General features: G+C 40.1%; 2 protein-coding genes across 2 annotated transcripts; both read right to left on the bottom strand.

Annotated features, from left to right (window-relative positions):
• Positions 1 to 255: 255 nt before the first annotated feature.
• Positions 256 to 5,554, bottom strand: LOC146961400 (lysosomal-associated transmembrane protein 4A-like). Its single transcript, XM_085770934.1, has 3 exons — positions 5,305 to 5,554; positions 3,024 to 3,144; positions 256 to 817 (listed from the first exon to the last, which is right to left on the bottom strand). Exons 1-3 carry the CDS (start codon positions 5,431 to 5,433, stop codon positions 495 to 497), a joined length of 573 nt encoding a protein of 190 aa, XP_085627060.1. The 5' UTR covers positions 5,434 to 5,554; the 3' UTR covers positions 256 to 494.
• Positions 5,555 to 7,265: 1,711 nt separating this feature from the next.
• On the bottom strand, positions 7,266 to 12,045 carry LOC146961399 (uncharacterized). The gene is made up of 4 exons (XM_085771275.1): positions 11,860 to 12,045; positions 9,613 to 9,691; positions 8,597 to 8,740; positions 7,266 to 7,643 (listed from the first exon to the last, which is right to left on the bottom strand). Exons 1-4 carry the CDS (start codon positions 11,923 to 11,925, stop codon positions 7,525 to 7,527), a joined length of 408 nt encoding a protein of 135 aa, XP_085627401.1. The 5' UTR covers positions 11,926 to 12,045; the 3' UTR covers positions 7,266 to 7,524.
• Between the last annotated feature and the right edge of the window lie 3,934 nt (positions 12,046 to 15,979).

Genomic DNA, 15,979 nt, shown 5'->3' with positions numbered 1-15,979 from the left:
GTGGTTTGGGGTAAATGGAAACAGCCTGCCCACGGGAAGAGGGAGAGCTGACACTGTAAATGTTCATATTAACTCAAATGAAACAAATACATTTAGAGAAGGTTGAAAATCAGCATAAGGGTCACATCACCAAAAACGCTACAGGCGATACAGGGTGGTTTTCTACCGGGAGCCTTTACACACAAATCTACTTCACTCTACATTATAAAGCAAAGTAGTGCAGATCTTTGGCTTTAATAACCATGGTTCAAACTTTGAGGGGGACTTCACTGGGACACTACAAAGCAGCAGCGCCGCACCGCCACGCTATACTGTACGACAGGGTATCTGCTACATCTGCTGCGTAACGCTGGTCCACGTCAAAAGGCTACCAAACCTGTACGTCTTGATGCCATCAGACAGGCCTGTGAGGTGAAGATGAAAGGCAGTGAGAACATAGCATCGAGCGCTGCACCCCCACCGCAGTGAGAAGCGAGACTCATTACGACAGTCTGCTAAAATGCGCTGTAGTTAAAAAAAAAAAAAGGAGGAGGGTGCGTGCTTCGGCATTTCCTGTTACTTGGTCTGGTGCTATTATTACACAAGTTGAAAGCAATGCTCCTTGATGCAGCATATTTTTGGATTATAGATTTGCATAAGAAACCGTGACAGTCCTTTAAATGAAATGCCTGCTGTCTAAAGAGAATATTATATAAAAAAAAATATTTAAAAAATGCTCCATATCTATAGTGCAGACTTACGGTAATGGCTCCGTACACCATCATGGCGCTGATAGTGAGCATCAGCAGAGAGATGGCGAATCCAACACATGCGTTCTCTGTGTGAGACAAAGTGACAAGAAATAAAATACACCACATACAGGCAGAGATACAGTATATTATGTAATTTCAGCTTTAGCCTTGAATATGAAACGCAAATGTATGGCGAGCGAGTGTGGATGAATGGATGTTTGTCTGTGCTCTTTGATGCAGCTGTGATTTGCATACAGTGCAAACTCAACAGCCTCCAGGGCTTCTCTTTCCAGTCAACTCTTTTAAAGGCCAACAGGGAGCATTAAGCCTCTTCCTTCGCTGCTGCAATGAAACTGAGAAGTCTGAGATAATTAAAAGGTCTGCCTTTCATATCCTCTTTTCCCTCCATCACTCCGTCGTTCACTTCCTCAAACCGTTTCTGCCTGTTGCTTGTGAGAAAGCCGCTGCAGCCCGTGCGGTGCAGAGTAGACACAACTTTCTGTTGTTCAGTTGCTCAAGCGGACGAAGTTTTGAACATCAACAAATGAAACTGCCAGAGGACTCATCTCTAAGACACTGAAAACTAAATCCACATGAGGTTAAACTCTGATATCTAAATGATAAATATGAAGAGCTTAATTTAAAAAAAAAAACTGTTGCATTAAACAAAAATGGTCCTTATGGATCAATGTTTTTAAATCTTATTAGTAGTTTATTCAACAGGGGACAGTGCACATCAATAAACATTTATGTAGATGTGCCAGAGTTAACCAACAAGGCTATTTTTCATCTGTTGTCCCTGGACAGATGTTACAATGTCATCATAAAACAGAATATAAGAGAAATGCAAACTAAATGAGCTAAAAAATGTTAACAAACTGTACTAAAGGACAATGTACAGTAGACAGTAAACATTGTTAAGTGCTAAACAGAACCAAGACATAAAAAGTATGCACAATATATACATAAAACAGACTGACTCAATGTATATAGATAGAAAATCTATTCTATTCAAACTGTTCCAGAAATTAGCAATGCTTAAAAAAAAATCTGTCTTCATTACAACCTCTACTTTTCAAACCAAATTAATACAATTGGGTGGTTTTGATCAGAGATACAGCTGAGGGTTATTTACACTATCAATTTATGCTAGTTTTTTTCTCATTTAACTTATCAATAACTTTCAGTCATGACCAGGAATGTGGAATAAAATGAGTGCAGCCTAAAGAAGTCAGGAGTAATGGCATCTTAACCAGGCTGAATGCTAACATTGTCTCTGCAGGCTGTGAACAACCTCCACTGCCCTGTGTGGTGGCATGAGCCTGCTGTGGGTAGGTCATCGCCGCCACCGCCACACCATGGTTATTCTCCCCTCCCCTCCCGTCCCGCTGAGTCACCGTTTCAGAAAATTGAAGAAGCCTTCACAAGGGCCAACCTTCAAAAAGAACACCCAACTACAAAGACAGGAACGCTCCCTGTGCTGCCAGCTCAACATACAAATAGAAAACTAAACACCGAAGAGGAAATGCCAAGAATCGACACCGGCGGCATCACACCAATGACAACATTTTGCGACGGCGTGTAAACAGCACAGCCGTGTCCTGTTGTCCTCATGAGTAGTTTTGTTTAGCAGTCACTAGGGAGTTGTTGTACTCCCCGTGGAAGATGAATCACATGTTCAACTTGAGCACAACAGCAGGGCCCCACTTAAAAATACACCGAGGAAATATGTCTGTTCAGTGGTTTCAATTAGTAATTTATCAACTGTCTGCATCATTATCATTTGCAGATTCATAATTACCATAATCACACAGCCAGGGAATTCAAAGGCCGAGTATAACTGAATGAGCTGTGTTTGAATCAATAAGCAGTGGAAATGACAGTTTCATTATTGATTATTCTGTGGGTTATTTTGTCCAATAATTCATGAAATCATTTCCTCTATAAAACGGTGAAACGAGCCCATCTTTACATCTTTATCTGAGTCTTTGTTGGCATTATCTAATGTACTGTTTTGCCCAACAAAACCCAGATATTCAGTTTACAGTTGTATAAGACAAAGAAAGCCAAGAAATCCTCACATGGACAAAGATGTATCCAGATGTTTTCCTAACAAGAATATCATGAATGAATGGCCGAGTTACTTCTGTTTGTAATTTGTTAAATGAAAATAAAATAAAATGAATGAGTTGAGCGATTATCATAATTGTTTCACAAAATAAAATGCAACTCTATTTACAGTGCACTTTATTAGCCATTTTCAGTGATTGTTATGTCGACTTCAAAGCTTACCGGACATCCTGTTAGAGGCAAAGTAATGGTCGATGACCTCATATTGCAAGTCGATGGTGGGTACGTTCTCTGGGTGGGTCACGGCTACGGTCAGCAGGATGCCCATCAACAGGTTGACTACCTGAAGAGAGGAAGTAGAAGGGTTAAGCTTGTTAAAAAAGGACTACATCTACAGTTTTGTGTATCTTAAAAAATGGATTATCTATTTCCCCTCCAATAGCTACTTGTTTTTAGTTCAGTATTGTACAGAAACCAACTTGCAGAGACAAGCAAGAGCTAAGCAAATACACGACGAAGCAACTCATCACTCTTTTAGTTAAATCTGCTTTATCATTGTGTGAGGACACTGTCATGAAGGGGAGCCAGTCCAGGACTCAAGGACACTCTGACATTGCACTGCCTTTAAAAAGAAACAGCTATTACTGAAAAAAAAATTAAATAAATTCATACAACAACCAAATAATTCTTAACACTATGGAAAATAAATTAGAATTTAGTGACGCCAATAATTACCTGGAAGTTAAGAAGTGAAACATTTGTGCTATGGGAATAATTGTTAATGATGCAAAATGATGAGTTATTTGAAGCTAACTTTTGAGAAGTGAAACTAAAGATGCCTTCAACAACAAGACAAACTGAAGCAACTTAAAGAGAGAGAGAGAGAGCGATGTGTTGAAGAAAGTGCCGATTTCAACTGTGGTTAATTAGCAGAAGTGTGAAAGTGGGTGTTCACATCACACACTAGTATTCCAGTACAAGTACAGGGGGAAAATGCTTCATCTATCACACAATCTAAACCAGTTCACGGAGACTTGACTTATTGAGAAGCAGCCTTGCCAGAACCCCAGTTAAACTGTAAGCTTATCTATCAGTGATTGTGTTTTCACTACTTAGCAACTATCTTAACAACTACCCAATAATGTTTATAGACCTAACTTTCAAAAGTCAGTGTTTAAAGACACACAAGTTGAGTACACAAGCAAACATCTCCAAGTACACTGTCACCCATTACACTGGCTGGTACCATGGTCCAAATCTCCAATCAATTCTGATATTGGCCACTGTCCTTTATGTCCCAGTCTGGCTCTAAATGTTTCTCTGGGTGTTATTCTCATATTAAACTGAAATGCCAAAGGTGCAGACACAACTTTGTGTTGTTTAGTTGCTCAAGCGGAACGATTTTTAACATCAACAAATGAAACTGCCAGAGGACTCATCTCTAGGACACTGAAAACAAAATCCACACGGGGTTAAACTCTGATAACCAAATGATAAATATGAAGAGCTTGATTTAAAAAAACAAAAACAAAAAAACTATGTGAAACAAAAACGGCCCCTATGAAAAATCTATTCTAATACTAGGCTAATATGTTTTTTCAAGCCAAATTAATAAAACGGATTGATTTTATGCAGACTTTTTATGCATTTATGCAGCTACTTGGCTACAATCACTGAGATTTTTTTCTTTTTTTTTCACATTTTGTCCATCTGGCACAAAAAAAAGAGAAAAAAAGAGAGAAAAAAGGGATTTGAAAACGCAACACAAAGCAGAAAACATCTGTGATGTGATGTAGGGAAAATGAGAAGAGGATTAGTCCAGACTGTGAGCTGCAGGGACAAATTGTGCCTGGTAGGACAGCGACAGTAAACAGTCAGATTTAAGTTTGTCAACTATGAAATACACCTGCAATCACGTTGTAAACCTAAATGACTTTGAGAGTAATTTATTTAAAATCTACGCGCTGTTCACAGTAGCGACTGTTGCAGCGAAACCTCTTCTCTGAAACTTCTGTTGTGATTTGACAACCGTTAGCCAGTCAGTCCGGGGGTCGGCTAAGCTACTGTGCTACACGCGTCTGATATCAAATATTTTTTATGGTCTTTAAAACCCCCACCTAGCTAAGAACTAATACATATATATCGTCTTTAATTATAATAGAGCTTATACACGCCATTAAAAGGTCATGAGAGTGTGGACAGACGCATTTATCCAACCCAGAAACGATAGCAGGCTAACGCTAATGCTAATTAAAATGCTAACGCTAGCGTTCTATGACCGTTAACTCGTCACGTAACGACTGTTTTAAAAAGTGACATTTAGCTCATATAGGAGTTTGTAGTTATCATCTTTATACGTTTCCAGAAGCTGTTAAAGCCACCTGGTTAATATTTAGTTTCTTAACACCCTACTTTGGCGAACTTAACCGAACTGAAACTGGCAGCGGCGGTGACTTCCGCTAGCAGGCAGGCGAGCTAACGCTTCATCAACCATCTTACGTACCATGTACCATGTTCCCAGGATGATGGTCCCCGTCCGGACATGGCAACATCCGCAACACCTGGTGGTGTACAGTCTGTCTCGACTCGGTTTAAAGTGATGCATGTCCTCTACGAGCGTAGGGAGAAACATCGGTAGAGTCGCTGGTCGTGGACGACGAAAAAAAGCCCTCTCAGTGCGGCGCTGCTGGCTGCTGCTGTCAACAGTGAAGCTGAGCTGAACACGCAGGAACACGCAGGAACGCCCACCCCACTTCCCCCGCGACGACAGCGCGGATAAAAACAAACGCTCTGACAGGCCGGAAGGGGCGGGGCTAGACTCAGCTTTGATTGACAGGAGCTTCCACCAGTGGGATGCATGGAGATTTTTAAAGGTAGGGTTGGGGCTTATTTTTACAGTCTGGGGATGTTATTCTGGAGCTTTTTTTTTTTTTTTTACTAATTTGCTTGAAATGGAATATTTATGATAATATAAGTCTTAAATAGTTGGTGCATATCCTCATTTGTCCAGGTCATAGTATTTCAAAGGAGGTTAAATCGAAAGCAACTGGACTTAGTTATTTGTTGGACTTAGTTATTTGTCTAGGAAAATAAAATAACTAAGTCCAGTTGCTTTCGATTTAACCTCCTTTGAAAAAAAAAAGTCTTAAATAGTTATATCTTCCGACGGCAATCATTATAGAGTGTTTGGTCTGAAACACGGGTCTGTCAGTCACTCTGCTCTGCTGTAAGCCGAGGAGAAAACTTTCCTTGTATCCTACAACCTTTATCCAATGAGGAGAGAGAACGGCATAAAGGGGCGGTCCTCTCTGTGTGTGCAGCCAAGGGATGCGCGTGAATGTGGTGACGTAGGGACGAGGGCGGGGACTGCTAACTCCATCGGCTGACAAGAAGTTAGCCAAAACGACCGGATCGCTTAGGCTACTTCTGCTTTAAAGGTGTACAGAAAAGAAAAATGAATTTGATTCCATTCTGGGTCATAAAATTAGTGTAATAACTCATCTATCAGACGATGTAGCCCAAACTTTGTGCAAAATTCTATCGAGTAGATCCGGGATGAAAGTGTGGTAGTTTTTTTTTCGCATTGGATAATGCAGGCACACGAATTATGCGTCACGCTGCTCCCGATTCATTCATCAGCCACTGATATTGGATCCGTCATTCAAATGTCTGAGACACACACACACACACACAAGCTCGGTCTCGCCCCAAACATTGAATATCCCGCCCGCTCGATAATGACCAATCAAATTCGTTTTCTGACAGCTGGAATCCAGACACTTTTAATATTGCACATGGAGTGAATTGAAATATGCAAAATTCTAATTTATTCATCATTTTACAATACAAAAATAGCACATTATTTTATGGCATACAGTACATAGGCAACATAATGTGTTACATTGTAGCAGCTGATCATTACCCAATCACTGTAAATGATATGTTATATACAACCTCAAATGAGTTTCCTCTATCTGTATCTATATCTCTTGACTTAGAGGTATTTATGGTTCAAGCAGTCCTGTAGCCTATATGCAACTCTGGATGGAGGTCAACAAGTCTTTTTCACAACAGCCATTTCAGTTCTACATGTCATGTGAAACTTTTTCAAGTATCTCAACAAACCATGAACTTGAACCTGAAACTCAAGCAGCTACATGAAATTTATCCTTAACAATTTCATTATTTACACTGACATTGTTATACATCACCATGCGTATTTGATCATTTTAAGGCAAAGTCTAACTAACTTCTAGGACTAATTTCTTTAAAATGCTACAGAAATGTGTATTGATAGACAATTTGTAAATAAATTAGTCAAATAAAGCACTTTTTTTTTTACAGTTATTAATTTAGCCACATGGAAACACTATAGAGCTGTGCCATAAACAACAATATATTAGTTATATTTCAATTATGCTACTGACCATGATCCTGAGAGATTTTACCCCGCTACATTACTATCGGCCAGGGTAAGACTGAAGCAATTTCAAAGAATTGTAAAACATACACAAACAAGGAGTCATTAAATTAAATTTCTATTCATTGTATCAATAAATAAATAATAAAATAACAACAGAGATATTTGCATCAAATGCAGGAACAACTGTCATCCCCATGTGGTCCAGTCGACTGAGGAAAAAATACACTTACAGCAGCACCGAAGGGGAAACGGCATCTTCAACGTTGGCGAGACAGTTTTTAAAACGTGTGCATTGGACAGTTAGATGACTTCTTCGCCCAGAAAGCATCCTCCAATGTCTTTGTTGTGCCGCACGTAGATTATCATTGCTAACAATATTACGCTCATCACCACTCCTGTCACTGATCCCCCAATAATAGCTATGGAGAGAAAATGATAAAATTTAGTTACAATTCACAGTGTTATCACTTTGTTAATCCAACAAGCATAAAACAAACGGGTCCATGCCTATGTTCCCACAGTTCTAAGATTTTTCTCAAAATTGGGCCCTATGTTCCCACTGGACTCTCTCTACCTATGTGGACTCTATCTATCTGGCCTGTCTAGCCTCTACCGAGTCTTTTTACTAAACTTAAAGCAGAAGTAAGCAATATTTTTGTGTTAATATAAGTCTTAAATAGTTATATCTTCCGACAGCAATCACTTACATAGAGTGTTTGGACCGAAACTCGGGTCTCTCAGTCACTCTGCTCTGCTCTGAGCCGAGGAGAAAACTTTTCTCGTATCCTACAAGTTTTATCCAATGAGGAGAGAGAACGGCATGAAGGGCTGTGTGTGCAGCCAAGGGATGCGCGTGAATATGGCGACGTAGGGACGAGGACCAATAGATCCATGACGAGGGCGGGGGCTGCTAACTCCGTCGGCTGACAAGACGTTATGGTGCGTTCAGGGCAGCCCGTAACTCGTGTTTTTCCGACCTGTGAAGTCGTACCAGTTCGATCTGGTACGACTTCACGGGTCGGAAGTTACGAGTGGCCGTTATAGTGACTTTCACAGGTAAAACAGGTCGGAAAAACACGAGTGGGTTGCCTAGAACGCTACAAAGTCGTAAGTCGTGACTTGAAGCTGTAATTTACGGTTTCAAAAGCCTGCCTGGAACGCAGCATTAGCCAAAACGACCGGATCGCTTACTTCTGCTTTAACCAACTCTTTTCTTCATTGCCTAAACCCAACCAATGGTGGGACCAAAGGGCTGTGGGAACATAGGGCCTAATTTTCAGTGACAACAAAAGTTAGAAATGTGGGAACATAAGGCTGTGGGAACATAGGGCTGTGGGAACATAGGAATGACCCCAAACAAACTGTAAAGTACCTGCAACAACTCGCTCGTCCGACAAGCGGCTCTTGCCGTTTGCCAAAATAATATATCCTTCTTCTGAGTCTTTCTTAGGCCAGTGTGAAGAGTCAAGCATCCTGCTGTCGACAATGGTGGAATCCACATCGTTTTCACTTTCACCTGATGGGATAAACAATATAGTCTTTGTCAAGTGATCACACATTATTAAAAAGGGATAGTTCACTCAAAATTGAAATTTCACTCATCTACTCACCCTCATGTCAAGTTTCAGAGTCCTCCGTGCCTTCTCTGAGTTACAGCGGGGCTCGGCGCAGCAGTGCACTGCCATATGACGGTAGTGAATGGTGCTCACTTTTCTTCGTCCAAAAAGACACACCAAAAAACACCCAAATACCTCCATAGTGCTCGTCTGTAATGTCCCTCTTGTATTGAAGCCCCAACATGAGAAATTGTTCCGAAAAAATTTAATAAGTCTATATTTGATCTATATTTTTGATCTATATTTGGTCTATATTGATTGATTCATTAAAAGAATCAATCAATCAATCAATATTTGAAGCTTGTTTGTAAGCTCCCAGTGTCTCAGTTCACTGCTTTGCCTGTGTCTGTGCAAATCTCGCGAGATTTGCCTTGACAACCAGTTCACGGCTCAACACTGGGAGCTTCCCCTACAAACAAGCTTAAAACATATACTTATTTAATTTTTTTCTGAACAATTTCTCATGTTGGGGCTTCAATACAAGAGGGACATTACAGATGAGCACTATGGAGGTATTTGGATGTTTTTTGGTGTGTTTTTTGATCGAAGAAAAGTGAGCTCCGTTCGCAACCGTTATATGGACATGCAGTGCTGCACGGAGACCCCCTGTAACTCAGAGAAGCCACGGAGGACTCTGAAACTTCTCCCAGCCCTTAGTCCACATGAGGGTGAGTAGATAATGAGTGAAATTTCAATTTTGAGTGAACTTGTATCCATTTAAGATCTGTAAAGCGATAATTCTATTGTCATTGAACGTGGTAGCAAGCATTACCTAGATCTGACCCGTCCCCTGATCCAGAGCCAGAACCGTCCAGGTAGAGCGCCGATCCCTCTTCAGGAGCAGCAGAAATCTGATTTCATGGAGAGAAAGAACGAGGATATTCAACATTCAGAAAAGCTGCTCATTCCTTCACTATTGTTTTGTAAACAAAAAAAAAAGTTATGAAGGTACTCTCCTTGTTAGGGCAATAAAAGAAATAAATCATGTCCAAGATACAAAGTCCCATTGAAGCAACACAATCCCTAAAAGCACACTGTGGTTTACCAACCCATAATGACACAAGAGATGACAGTTTTATAGCCAATAAAGACTCATGGGTAAGATATACGGTAACTCAAATAAAAGAATGATAACGTTGTCTCACCAGTTCTGCAAACCAGGAAGCACATCAGGACACATGATATTTTGTTAACACTCAAAACATGAAGAATCAAATATTCTATTATTTACTTTGCATTTACTGAAATATAGGATTCTGCGTCATTTCATTTATTACTTTTATGTTATGTGTAGGGACTACAGATGGAAATTAGCTGGGAGCTAAATCTGGTGCAACCATCTTTGCATTTTTTTAAAAAAAATGATTAATGTAATTGCACATTGTCCCGTATTAAACGAATAAACTAAACTAAACTAAACAGTTCTCAAACTGTTCTTGATATTCACTAGTTTAACTCATTGTCAGGGGCTGAAATTGCCAGTGTCCGTTGCAAAACAACATGCATGGCTTCAAGCTGTTGTTGTTCATTGAGGAAACAACCTACGTAGGTGTTTTACAGCCTGGTGTAAAGGTGAAGTGCCAGGGAGGAATAAAAAGTTTCTTTGTGCATCACATTTGCCCTCAGGTGACCTGCTTCCCGGATCAGGGGATATTATGGTGTGGCTCCCAGCTGTAGACGTGCACATTAATGATGTTTACCAATTACCATTAGACATTTTATGGAGCAGCGATAATGGATGATTAAAAAGAAGCAGTAAACCCAGTGTTTAACTTGTAATTGTTGATAATCAACCACATCATTAGTAAGTTGTTGGTTTAACAGGTGCAGCAACAAAGTGTTGTCAGACTGGCACAGTCACTTCAAAGACCTTCATCAAGGTTGTTAAATCCATTAGTGTATGCATATTAACAGAAAATTAATTTCCAGCAATTTTTGATTAGCCTATCTGTGAAGCAGACTATCTGTGATTTGCAGAAAAAAAACAACAACAATGTGAAGAGGTCATCTTGAGCTCTGAGAAACTGTTTTGTGGCCTAAACTAAATGATGGATGGTTTAAAAGAAATCTGCACTACTACAACTGTAAACATACATATTTAACAGTTTTATTGCAAGATTTTGAATGCAATGAATTTATGATGCAGAATTTTACAGATCTCTCAGAGCATATTGTATTTTTTTTTATCTAACTACTGTACTTTGTCAGCAACATTCTTTGTACACTTTGTAGATTATTTCACACACAATAAACAGCTCTAACTTAAATGCATGATTACTGATGTATCAGTGATAATAAAACAATAAAATAATATACCTGATAAAAAGATAAACAATAGGGCTGCATAATAAAATACAATGTGCTTTTATTGTCAAACAACTACAAATCTTTACTTGTTATGGAGTAGCCTACTTTAATTTATATACTTCCCCTATGTGATAATGCAAGTAAACCTTTTATAAAAAGAAAATAATAGGTTTCTGCCCCAGTATTATTTCTACTAAAAGCCCCAAAAGGAGAAGGAGTACAAGGTGTTCAATCCACAAAATATAGGAAGTGGTGCTCTTTACTCTGATTGTCTTTGCTACTATGATAACTTCATCTCTCAGTGATCATTAGCTATTGTTTTTTATCTGAAAAACTGAACTCTTCAGGCTGCAAAAAAAATAATTTTGTTACAACCACTGATAAGTCTCTAATGAGTCTATGAAATAAATAAAATATACATGAGCAAGCAATGAGCAAACTTGACACCTACCTTCTTTTAAGGTAACCTACCTGCGACTAAAACTTAATAAAGATTCAATTTTCACACATAACTCAACATTTCTCAATAATTGATAAGCCCACACATTGATATAGCCTATCGAAACCCGCTTCGTTCAGTGACTCACAGATAAACCTCGGCTCGCTTCAGGAAGTGATGAAGGTGAGGCATACTGACGCAAACACCGTATGTAGCTACAGTATGTAGGTTATATGTGTCTATATGTGTCTAACCAGCATTTAAATGACTTACCAACATGTTAACTCGGTGTGTTAGTCCGAGCGTCAACAGTAGACACGTCGTCAGTGGTATCCTCATGTTTCAGGTGAAGTGTTCACACCGTTTCCTTCTCGACTCATAACCAAACTCTGCTCAGGTGTTTTCATTGAACCTCGAGCCCCGGCAGAGTCGTCAAGGCCCCGCCCATCAACACACACACACACACACACACACACACACAGGGTGGTGGCGAGCTGCCTACCTGATGAGTAATAGCCTACAGGTGACAGGGGAGGAGGATCTTTATTTAGTAGTATCTGGTGGAGATGCAACGGGTGTAAAAAAAAAAAAAAAAAAAAAATTAATAAAAATTAGTGCACGCTCAGTGTCACGTCCAGCAAAGGTGTGACTGAAGATTGTGTTTGTCATGAGTAGAGCACTGGAAAAGAGAGTAACGACACCACCATTGGCTAGTTAAATCACAGTAGCATACTGATGTGTTGAACTTACAGGCTTAAGCTAAGTATGTATTAATTATCATGATAAATAAAACTCAACCTGTCACACAGCTGTTGTCTCTGTGTGGTGTTCAGGGACAGTCAGGACAGTCTGAGGACAGAGTTTATATTAATGCACCGTGACCATGACCGTGACACTGTGGCAGGTCTCTGTACGTCTTCACCACAGACCTGGGGCCTGTTGTTCGAAACCTAGATAAGGGATTAAGCCGGGATATGTTGGGTATCCTGGCCTAATTTAGCCTCAAGTCGGTTGTTCGAAAGCTGGATACCTTTATCCTGGTCAAGTTACTATGGCGATTTATTCTCTGCAGCTAGCCTGCTCCAGACCAGGCTAACAGCCAGGCTTAGTTGATTCTGTTGTCTTTATCTGTCAAGTCAGCAGCCACTCTGATCAGAAATCAATGTGTTTCATACATGTTCTTATATACATATTGGCCTGAATTATAAACAAATAAAATGCATTAACAATAATCAAAAAACATGAAACATTTACAATATTTATTAGGCTTTTTTTTTCATAATTAGGCCTTCAAAATTATTTTCATAAAATATGTTACGATTATATTGGCCTAAATATTGGTTGAGGTAAGAAAATAAGAATAAAATTGAGTGAGTGTGAGCACCTTCCAAATAATTTATAGACCTCGTCATCATTGTTATCTGCAATTTATTGAAGCACCAAACAGCATAATGTTCTAATATTTAATTAATTTTCACCTGTTGCACACTTGGCCATGTGCTGTAAACTTTACTTCAGATATGTGCAATTAATCATCTTCCACTGCTCATCATTAAGGCAAAGTGCACAACTGTTCATTTGTGAAAGGAATTTGAGTTGTGATTATAATTTGGGATTATTAAATTAGCCCGCAGTTGTCCGCCGTGCTCTCTCAGAGCTTTACGACAGCAGCAGTGCTTTTTTTTTTTTTTTTTTTTTTTTTAAGAGAGGTGTGTCCCCTGACATCAGCATTAAGATCCGCTGTTGATTGGAGGAAAGTGGCCACACCTGTCCTCTCATCGGTGAATCTGTGATCAGTCTCTGGTCTACTGACGAGAGAATTAGTTCCACCTGGCTTGACAAAGCCGCCCCTCCTCAGCCTGGCTCGGCGTTCCAACAACCAACTAAACCAGGATGGACTTATGAGACTTTGTCCAACCTGGCTTTTCCACTTATCCTGGATATCTTTATTCTACTTTCGAACAACAGGCCGCAGATGTTCAGCTGTAGCTGTTCTCTCCACCGCGACGTGCGCCTGGCGGGTTTTTTTTTTTTTTTTTCCATATCAAGCTCCGGACTTCCAGAGCAGCTACAGCGCAGCGTTGTGACCTCAACCATGGTTGATGAGAGCAGAAATGTTGTTGTAGTGAAAATGGGCGGGCTCGTGAACACGCTAATTTACACAAAATGGTCACGAGTCAAAACGAGCGTTAAGGGGCCGTGTCCACCGGACGCGTTTTCAGCTCTGACAGCGCTCTCAGCGCTGCTTTCCCAGCGCTTAGCGCGCTCTCTCTCCCTCGTCAGAACGCCGCTGTTGCTAGGTTACAAAACGAGTCCTCTGACACTTCCGTGTTCCGGCCTTGTTTAATGTAAACACTACAACGAGTGTCAGAAATACACAATAGCATTAGCAGCAGCTTTTGACATGGACCCTGAGGTCGGCCTACCTTCAATACAAGTGTGGGTCATGATATAAACCGAGCCACGTCTCCGGTTGTGTTGCTGTCGGTAACGTAAGTCCCGCCCCTTCTTGATTCTGATTGGTCAGTGCGGGGAAAAGTGACATTGACGAGCGTAGCGCTGTTCTAAAAGTTGAACAGATTTCAACTCGAAGCGCTCTGAGCGCCGCGACAAAAAGAAGCAAGCGCCCAGGGCGTTTTACCGCCGAGGGCGCTGAGCGATGTGAGCGCCCAACTCAATAGGGTTTGAATGTAAAATAGACGCCCAGAGCGCTGAAAACGCGTCTGGTGGACACAGCCCCTAAATCGCGTATCTCGCGTTTGGTCGCGTGTCAGAACTCGAGCGAAAACGCTTTTTTTTCGCTCGAGTTCTTGTGGGTCTCGTGGGTCTTCCCACCAAACACGATGAAATAGACGAAGACGCGATGGTCCCGTCGCCCCCAAAAAATCGGGTGTATTGCGTCGCAAAAAAAAAAGTCGCGTCTACCGCGTCTCGCGCCTAATCGCGTCTTTGCGTTACGGCCTTTTACACCGCGGACGTAACGAATAAACGGTGACGGTGTGAACGAACAACATAGAACAGGACCAGACGTGGCGTTGTTTCCTCTTTTCACCCACAGCCCCACTCTCCCTTACTTACACTAACTACTGTTATTGTTGAGGCCAGAGAATTGTGGGATTTGTAGTTTTTGACCAATCGCAGGTTGTGCTCTTTCTTTTTGTGATTTTCCAGGTTCACACATGTTTGTTTTTTTTAGGGGCAAATGCGAGTGAAATGCTCGCCCATGGTGGGCATAAGAAATTTAAGACCTGTCTAAAATTATTTAAGACTTGAACGCAATAATTCAACAAATTTAAGACATTTTAAGACCTAAAATTAATGTTAAGACCTAAAATTAATTAATTAATTCAAATAAATGTAATAGCCTACTTTTTAAGGCCTTCATTTTAGATACATGACTTTTTAAGGATCCGCGGATACCCTGAGAAGTTGTGCGCTCGCAGCAGGACAGATAATCAGATGGATAATCGGTAAAGTTAATAATTTCACTTAATGTGGCCATGAATAAATTAATTTCGATGTTTCGCCTGTTATTAAATGCAAATCTTGAATAGGTCTCCGCTGTTTTCACATTTAAAAAGGTCTTTGTTGTCTTTGTACAGAGACAATATGAGATTTGCTTGTAGCCACAGCACTTAAAAAACCCACTGTAACCTATTTTCATAGGCACACCAGCCTCGCTTTCAATAAAACACACACTCGCATTCCATAATTGCGATCAGTGAAATATATGAAAACAATAAAATACAATTTAAAAATGAGAGGAAAAAAATCCAAATTCTTCGACATATTTGAACTTAAAAAAAGAAAGAAAAAGTAATAGCAATAGTTACTTTCCCTGGTAACTAGTTTCTATTATAGTGAAGTTAAGTAGTGGAGTTACTAACTCAGTTACTTGTTGGGAGAAGTAATTAGTAACTATAATTACTTTTTAAAAGTAACGTTCCCAACACTGCTTGTAAATTGATGAAAACAGCCGTGTTTTTGTTTTTAGGTGTCTTGGTCATATTAAATTATACTTATAATTTGTTTATTACAAAATGTAGATTGAAACATTAATGTAGACAACTATTTTTTTTTTACTTGCCTATGTGTTAATATTTATCTGTAAAGGATCCTCAATGATCCTATTAACGTGGGTGATCTATAAATGTCCTTAAATTATTGAAAACACCACACTTGCTCATTCACCAACAATGCAGAGTTGTCAGTTCTTGGGCGCTTTTGTAATACTCATATTCCTCCATCAGGAGGCGCTTCCATTGGACCAATGCTGTCGTTGCTCTCTTTTCCAGTGCTCTAGTCATGAGCTGCTGCAAAGACAAGACTCAGAAACTCGTGTGTCCCCCTGGCGATAAGACTGCACAATACTACCCAGCTACGGCATGGGGAA

This window comes from Trachurus japonicus, chromosome 24 (genome assembly GCF_045865225.1).
Source record: "Trachurus japonicus isolate A0001 chromosome 24, Traja_1.0".
NCBI classification, from domain to species: Eukaryota; Metazoa; Chordata; class Actinopteri; order Carangiformes; family Carangidae; genus Trachurus; species Trachurus japonicus.
This window is presented reverse-complemented; position numbering and strand designations above follow the sequence as displayed.

What these genes read in the sequence shown, in the direction of transcription:
- LOC146961400 (XM_085770934.1), bottom strand. Translation starts at nt 5,433, where the DNA reads ATGTTTCTCCCTACGCTCGTAGAGGACATGCATCACTTTAAACCGAGT. An exon ending in TCCTGGGAACATGGTACATG is followed by an intron (nt 3,145 to 5,304) that starts GTACGTAAGATG and finishes TCCTCTCTTCAG; the next exon opens with GTAGTCAACCTGTTGATGGG. An exon ending in TGCCTCTAACAGGATGTCCG is followed by an intron (nt 818 to 3,023) that starts GTAAGCTTTGAA and finishes TGTCTCACACAG; the next exon opens with AGAACGCATGTGTTGGATTC.
- LOC146961399 (XM_085771275.1), bottom strand. Translation starts at nt 11,925, where the DNA reads ATGAGGATACCACTGACGACGTGTCTACTGTTGACGCTCGGACTAACA. An exon ending in AGGGGACGGGTCAGATCTAG is followed by an intron (nt 8,741 to 9,612) that starts GTAATGCTTGCT and finishes TTATCCCATCAG; the next exon opens with GTGAAAGTGAAAACGATGTG. An exon ending in GGACGAGCGAGTTGTTGCAG is followed by an intron (nt 7,644 to 8,596) that starts GTACTTTACAGT and finishes TTCTCTCCATAG; the next exon opens with CTATTATTGGGGGATCAGTG.